The sequence below is a fragment of the Nymphaea colorata genome, chromosome 8 (assembly GCF_008831285.2).
Source record: "Nymphaea colorata isolate Beijing-Zhang1983 chromosome 8, ASM883128v2, whole genome shotgun sequence".
Taxonomy (NCBI): Eukaryota; Viridiplantae; Streptophyta; class Magnoliopsida; order Nymphaeales; family Nymphaeaceae; genus Nymphaea; species Nymphaea colorata.
The window spans coordinates 7,793,066-7,801,651 of record NC_045145.1 but is presented as its reverse complement, the minus strand read 5'-3'; the positions used below and the strand labels follow the sequence as shown (position 1 = coordinate 7,801,651).

At 38.7% G+C, this 8,586-nt stretch overlaps 1 protein-coding gene across 1 annotated transcript; it reads left to right on the top strand.

The window, feature by feature from the left end:
* The first annotated feature begins 1,100 nt into the window (after positions 1-1,100).
* On the top strand, positions 1,101-2,941 carry LOC116259512 (heavy metal-associated isoprenylated plant protein 6-like). Its single transcript, XM_031637375.2, has 3 exons — positions 1,101-1,154; positions 1,961-2,048; positions 2,226-2,941. The coding sequence occupies exons 1-3, from the start codon at positions 1,101-1,103 to the stop codon at positions 2,939-2,941; spliced, it is 858 nt and encodes a 285-aa protein (XP_031493235.2).
* Positions 2,942-8,586: the final 5,645 nt, after the last annotated feature.

The following is an 8,586-nucleotide window of genomic DNA, read 5'->3' as shown; positions in this document are numbered from 1 at the left end:
CCGTTGGATTACCTGTAAGCACAGCTTGCCGTTATACCAGGAAAAGTATTTTTTGTAAATCAATTATCTTTAATGAAAAATATCTGTTGAAGAACAGTTAAAAGGATTTTGGTTGTAACTGTGAGTGAGCCCCTTCACAATTACACTCAATGCCCCCAACATTTTGCTACTTTTTCTGGCCATGACAAAAGTAAACAATACTTTCATGAAACTCACATCCCCTTAAACAAATTACTTCCTCAAGTTGGGAATATCTTAATAAAGCCACTTACCCACGTCATTATTTGCTTGATTATGAGTTATCATAATCTTAACACCACTAATAGCTTTTCACATTTCACATGCTCCCAGTGGCCTTTCACCTTTTTCCTAGCCTTCAATTTTCATTGTTCTACTATATACCGGCTTGCTTGTGTCATCTTGATATAACATCATGTATGATGTCCATATGCATGAATGAATAAAAAAATAATGTTTTTAGTTAAAATATCCAAAAATAACTGTTCAACAAAGTGAACAACATGATTAGCCATTTGTTAAAATTGTCGTTAACAATATGGCCAGGTTGCTTTATGTTAGCCTTTTGTTTGGTTGCTATTAAGGCTAAAAAAGCTTGGACCAACCAGAGATGGAGAAAATGGGATTGGAATTGAAGCAGGCCTGCCTTAGCTGGCTGGTTGGCCACGACATGACCTGGCTTTTGCAATTCTTTCAGGCCATGATTCAAAAGTAAGTAAACTTTCATGAAATTTCTATCATTTACCAAACTCGATCTGGTTCCTTTTCCTAAAGTTCCCCTATATATATATATATATATATACTTACTGCTGGTAATTAACCATGATTTAGGCGTTCCTATGCTGGTTCTTCTTTTGAACACAAGCAAAACATAATTATGAACTTGGATCAATTTTGACCTACGCCCGCGGTAGAATTTTGAATTCACTCGCTACGGGTAAAATTAGCTTTTTACGATATAGATGGAAAATTAATGTCGCCCTACTTATACATCTTCATAAATCAATGATAATATCTTACCCGTGTACACTATTTAAATTTGATAAACATAAGGAAAATTCAACATACATGCTAGAAAAACGATGGCTTCCATTGAGAAAATTGGACTTGAAGGCTTGTTTGATTGTCGAGATAAGGTATCCTCGATTTAGAAAAGGTCCATACCTCAATCAACCCAAAGCAAATCAGTTAGTATGTAAACTGTAAGACTACTATCAGAATGCATGCCTAGACGTATATATTTATGAGCAATGAATTTGAGTGAGTTGCGTGCACTGCTCGGTGCACCCAACACATATACATGGAAAGAAAAAGGGTAGGAGGTGGGATGTTTTGGAAATTATTTAAGAAGAAATGTTCTTTTTAGACTTTTCACCTTTTTCGATTTCCTTTTTTGTCCTTACATAAAGTTTCTTTCTTCTATGAACTAAGGCCATTTTCATCTTTAACCATACTGGTGCCCCAAATTTTCATGCATCAATAGGGAGTACATAACCCGCTTCTTGAAATTAGGGGACTAGTGGTTTGGGCCAAGTATGCATGGTTATCCCAATAGAGTTTTGACAGAAAGAAGATATATAAATTCTCCTGACAGAAAGTGCTTCTGGATGGAGACGTCATTACTTGTGCAAGCACAGGACACTGTCCAATGTTGAATGGTGCTCACAATGCACCACTCGCTATTTATTTGCAGCATTGCTGCACAATTCTCCATACCAATCTCCAAGTTCTGAAGTTACGTTTTCTGGTCCATCCACAATGTCTAAGGTTTGGGGTTAACACTCAGCCATGCCATCATCTTATTAATTATGTACACGTTAGGATGCTGCTCTTTTGTTCAAATATTTATTAACATGAATTATGTAGTTTTCCTTTGGTACTTAGCCTTTCATATACATATATATATATAATGTCTTTCACTAATTATATCGTGAAATGGCAGGTTTACTCATTAGTCATCACCGCGAAATTGGATTGCCCTCGGTGCCACGAGAAGATCAAGAAAGCAGTCTGCTCTATCTGCGTATGCGGTGGGTTCCGTTCATATGATTAATAGATCGAGGCTTCCCAACCTTTACTTGGTTTACTAGATCTGTTATTCTGACATAGTATTTTCTCTCCATTCAACTGTGTTTCTTTTCTTGGTCATGGTCGATCGATTTGATTATCCATTTCAGTTGAAGACGTTCCTTTTTCTTTTTTGTCAGAGATCAGTAGCAAAAATTTTGATGAGAAGTCCAATAAGGTTACACTGGTTGGAGTCTTTGATCCGAAGAAGGTCGTAAAAAAGATATGCCAGAAAGCCGGCAAATGCATCGATGACATCGTGGTGTCGGAGGTAGTAAACAAGAAGCCAGATTCTGGCGCCGCCAGCTCTACCAAGAAGAAGGATCCAGCAGGCGCTCCACCAACAAAGGAGAAGACTGGTGGCGCTAAGGAGAAACCAGAGGCCGAGGAAAAAGACAAAGGCTCCGAAAAGAAGAAAGATCCCTCGCAGTCTAAGAAAAAAACAAAGGCAGGGGGAGGAAAAGATGGTGCCAAGGAAACAGATAAAAGCTCGAAAGAGAAGATAGATCCTCCATCACCAGAGCAGGTGGAACCTGTAGTAATTGTGGTTCATGTTCCACCCGCAGCTGCGGCACCACCTGCAGTACCGGCGGATCCGCAACAGAAGCCACAACGAGAAGTCATTGAATGTCCACCTGTAGCTCTGCTAGGTGCTCCGATAGGTGGCTGCCACTGCGGCCAATCTCACTGTGGGAGCTACTACTGGCCTTGCCCGAGGCCGGGGTACGAGACCCGACCCTTCACATGTGGATGCAGCAATCATCCGTGTTCCATTAGCAGCCAACTCCAGTGTCCTGGTAACTGTGCTGCCTTCAGTGTGAAGACTCAGCGTGCAAATCCATGTAAAAAATTGTAATACGATTGATGAATATGCTCATGTCCAGTATGGCCTATGTGCATGCAGGAGTTTGAGGTAGCTATGTGCAAGATGAAAGGACAGTACTCTAGGGGTGGAGCTTGAAATTTCTTGCTAAGGGCACTAACAATAAATTATAAATCTTTAAGGGGCATCAATATGTAACTGAAAAAATTTTCTAAGAAGTTATATAAAAACATGTATTTTTTTGTAGTTTCATGCAATTGCCCATGCGTTGCCTACACATACCTGCACGTATGTCGTACCCATGATGCATTAGTTTGTTAAAGCAGATTGAATCTGACCGTCCGACGGATTGAGGTTAAGTGCCCACAGTTCGCATTTTTGCCTTTGTAAGCCAAATAAATTCGGAAGACTCATCATATGTATGTCGGGAATTAGGTGGTTCAAGGTTCTGTAACGAAGGGCAAGAAAACAAAATGTCATGGTAATATATATCTCCCACTTGTCATGTCTGGCACATTGGATAAAAATTATAAGGAGGGCAGCTACCAAAAGCAAAGTGGGGAAGAGACCAAATAATAATCACTATAAAAATGTCACCACAAAAAACATATCCAGCTGACTGGGAGTACGGAATCCAAATGTTGCCAAAGTGTTTCAAGATTCAGGCACCATCTTCTGATGTTACGATGTGTAAGTATAGGACACAATTGCCAAAATTTTTCATTCGCCAATTAGATCATGACAAAAATGAACCCTGATTAATAAAAAAAAAAACTTTTATAGGGATAAAAAAGAAACTCATAAAAAGAAGATTTTGAGATTTGATAAAGCTGAAAACATGAATACTTCTCGGATTGGTCATCGGTCCTAGTCTGTATTTCTTGAGATCTGTGAGCTTATGGATAGCTAGTCATGAAATAACACTTGGACCAAGCCAGATCTAGTGAATACCAACTTATAAGCTTAGAGCATGAGGAACGTGCATTAATATATATCAGCTTAGGCGTGGTGGACTGGAGAGTACTGTGACCAGCAAGTGAAGTGCATGGTCATGGACCCCAAGTGCTGGTTAGCTTCCCATTTGATTGCCGAGGATCTCAATCAGCCAGGTCTTGTGTGACTGATGCTTGGTCAAGGTTCTGTACTACTCTTTCAAGCATAGGCTCTCCTACTCTTTACCTTTACAAGCTTGAAACCATAGCCACAAAACATGTGCTTTTTGAAAAAGTCAATAATTAAGTTTGTTGACTGAAAATAAACAATTTCTGTTTTTTTGATAAAAAAGCCACAACAAAAAAAGATGAAAGAACGTGTTTTTCCACATTTTTTCTTGCTTTTCCATTTTATTCTTTTTTTCACATTTTTAATGTCAAATTGCTTATCTTCATTTTCTAATTTTTATTTGTTGATTATTTACTTATTTTTTGTTGTTCGTGGCATTAGTTTCCTACTTATTTTATTTTTTCATAACTTTTATTTTTTTTTTTTTACTTTTAAAAATTTACGTATTTTTCCTTGTTTTTTAAAGTTCACCATATTATACTAAGAAAAACATTGCTATTTAAAACACAAGAATATTTTTTGTGATTATGCATGAAACCCAGACACGTGAAGCTAGCGTCTCTAAGAGATATGTAGATCAAACCCGTCCTACTTTAATCCCTTACCCTAACTTCTACCTAAGTACTTCATCGGGAAGGCCTCCTCGTACTTTAATCCCTTACCCTAACTATATTCACAAGAATGGTGGTGATTCAGGGAATTACAATGCAAAAAAATAAAAACAACAAGGGACGTGGAGGTAGTTACTGAATCATAACTGTGGGTGTACATAATTTATCAATACTGTGACAAGGTTGGCCACAGTGCCAAGAATTGCGTTAAGATAACCAAACTGATAGGCAAGACTGCCCACATCGGTGTGCCTTTACAGCAATCCAACTATCTCAGCCGGCATCCCCTCCTCATGCTGATCATTGCTAGCTTTTCATGTATAGATGACTTGGCATATGTACCCTGATTCGGGAGCAACCCATCACACTGCCCATGACCTGCTCTCTTTTTCTATCGACCAGCGCAAAGAAGGAAAGGAAACAGTGTGCATCGGTAATGGCACAGGTCTGATTATTAAAAATACATGGCATTTTTTTCGTGATGCAAATAATAACAAGTTTATTGTAAAAATTCTTTTTTGGGTGAGCTTCATTCTACCGCCCAAAGTAGAGCTGAAGCTTCCTCTCAACCCATTGTCCCTTAAGATACAGGGCCTTGATGTTTTAGGGTGCCACACCCATCACACTTCTACTTACGTGTTAGTGGTCCACCGTTTGTAGCACAAAAGAATTGATACCTCAGGGATCCAAAATGAAAACTGCCTATTTTACATCAGATAATAATGTTACCATAGAATTTCATCCTCATTTCTGTATATACTGTGAAGGATTTTTGTACCAAGAGAGAGCTCATGCATGGAACAATCCATAATGCACTGTACCAATTTGAAAAGATTGTCGGCACAATAAAATCAGTGCAAAGAATAAGAAAACCATTTGTGCTGGAGAAAAGGCGTTCATGGATGATTGGCATCGTTGACCTGGGCAACCAGCCTACCAAATTGTTAGCCATATCTTGAACACTTATGGTATATCATATTTAGGGGACTCTCAAATTCACATTTGTGTTGATTGTCAAAGAGGAAAATCTCGATCGTTGCCATTTTCTAGTTCCTTATATAAAGTTTCAGCTTCTCTTGAATTAGTTTTTTTAAGATGTTTGGGGACCAGACGGGCCCAATTTTAAGCATGGATCACTACAGATATTATGTTCATTTTGTCAATGCCTTCTCCAAATACACCTGGATTTCTTTTTTATCTCACAAATAGGAAGGTGATAATGTTTCAAGGACTTCAAAACCATGGCTGAATATATAAGAGAAAAATCAAATACTTACAGGCGGATGGTGGTGATGAATATGTTGCTTTGAAACAGCTATTAGACAATTATGGAATTACCCATTGTGTCCCCTGCCAACACATTTATCAACAAAATGGGTCTGCAGAAAGAAAGCATAGACACATCGTTGAGACTGGCTTGTGCCTCCTTAGTCAAGCTTCTACGCCAACAAAATTCTGGCTTTATGCTTTTGCAATGGCCATTTATCTTGTAAATCACTTACCATGATGCATTATTGGACAAAAAAGGGCATATGTAATTTTGTTTGGCAAACAAGCAGATTACAAATTTCATAAGCTTCTCGGGAGCTCCTGCTTTCCAAACTTGCAACGCTATTGAAGCCACAAGTTTGATTTCAAATCAGCTGAACATATATTTCTTTTGTATAGTGGCCAACACAAGGGCTACTACTGCTTCGATCCTTATGACAAACAAAGTCATGGTGTCTAGAAATGAGAATTTCAATGAGGGAAGATTGAGCAATAATTTGCTGTCTTTTTAGTGATGGAGTTTTAAATTTTACTGATCCAACAACTCTTCGACACACGACAGCTTCATACACACACACACACACTATCTCATTTATTACGAAATTACATAATGGAACAGTGCACTGTCATTGGAAAGAAGATAACTTGGTTTGCTCGGAAGCAAATCCATATTGGATGGGAGGAGACAAAGGAGTTTAAGTGCTCAACAGAGTGATCATTTTAATCAGTAAAGCATTCTAATCATCATAAAATACTCCCATCCATTTGTTGTGAAGCACCAAAATGATCACATTACAAATGCCACACCAAATGTGTGTGGGTGCACGTGAGATAGAGAGCTGAGAAGAATGAAGTCTGCAATCCTTTATCCCATCTCATTCTTCCCACTTGTTTTGTGCTGCTATAATTGTGAATCATTTTATCATTTCGGCTTCACTGGTGGCATCTATACCAATATATTATCACTGGTACAACTTGGCAACAGTGATTTTCTTGACTAGTGTTTAGACCAGTGAATACATTCACCAGTATAAATAATTTTAATTTCTTTCTACTGTTCCATGAAAGTGTGGGACCTTGTGTCTCATTGATAAACAAAACATACATTTCACCAGTGATCAGTGGTTTACATTTGAAGGACCCCCATCACAAAGTTAAAGTGATGACATTAACATCATTTTTGTTTGGCCACTTGGTCTCTCAAAAGTTTGGGCCTATCATAGTTGGAGACAATGGTGTTGGACTTGAACCAGGCTCACCAAGATGGACCTAGAAAGCTAATTGATCAAGGCCTATGTCACATGGGTGCGGGTACGATATGGGTACGGGTACAGGGACATGGCAATTTTCAAAAATTTTTGGATACATGGACATGAAAAATTTTATATTCTAAAAAATGATAAAATAAAAAAAACATTAAAAATAATAAAAGATGCAAAAAATATAATGAACATAAAATTGAACTATTGAAGAAATAAAGCAATACAAGAAATTATAAACACACAGATTTATTTATAGGTAATGTAAAACAGTCTTCATGATCATAGTCATACAATGAGAAGCGCAATGGAGAACGTGGCAAGTTGGCAACAAAAGTATGTCTACGGATTTTCCAAAACAGAAGTGCTATTCCAGCAAAACAGAAATTGTCTGCCCTCTTGCATCTTACAAAGCCACCTCTGATCTGCTAAAATGCTAAAACCAAGAATAACCATGCTGAAATTCCAACAGGAAAAATCATACTGCAGGTCATACACACTCAAACAAAAAATCCCCAAATCGGCAAATCCAAAACAAAAAAAACCCTGAATGAAGAACATGAAACCCTAAGTTCTAATTTCGAAAAGAAAAAAAAACCACTTACCTGTCTGTCGCCGGCTGCCACCGGCTGCCACCGGACACCACCGGAGGTCGCCGTGGGTCGATGAACGTCGTCGCCGTCGCCCGCCATTGTTGTCAAACTCTTTGCTGCAGCAGTCATCGGCGGTGAAGGTAAAGGTCGAGCGTGGTGCGTAAAAAGAAAGTCGAGGGTTATAAAAAAATCGGGTTAGAAAATTGGTTTGGATCGGGTATGACCCATACCCGATCCAAGCCGTATCCTGCCCCTGTCCACGTGTCGGAATCCAAGTGTCGGCATATCGAAGCAGGTATGTGGGCTATTTTGCCGTGTCCGTGTGTCGTAGATAAAGGCATATGGGGATTGCATCTATCTCCGAAGATGATTCAACAGTTGAAAAAAAAAACCATTAGTGAATCTCGCTTTCCCTTTTTGAGATTATGTCCTCGTTCATCTTAAGTTTGCAAATACTATAGCAAAGCCATCAACTCAAGTTGCATGAATGAAGTGCTGTGATGACTTGTTTGAGAATCATTATGATCAAAACACCACTTGTAGCTTTTTACTTTCCACGTTCTCCTTGAGTGCCTTACTATTAACCACTGCAACGTAAGAGTTTCACAGTCCCAAATTCGTGAGCTCAAATCTTCCCCTGCATCACCTTAACCTCTACAATAGAAAAGTTTTGCAGTCCCTAGATTCTCCTAGGGACGACCGACCTCACCAACATTCTCCAGCATATTTTGCTTTTCTCTTGAGAATTCCATCTTACAACAGTACAGGAAAACAGGCCTATATCGGTGACGATTGTTGCCGTGCAAGGAAAGTTTTTTGCTACTAAGACCACCATTAATGCTGTACTCACTATAGACTTTCTGCAGTGACATTGTGCTGTCTGG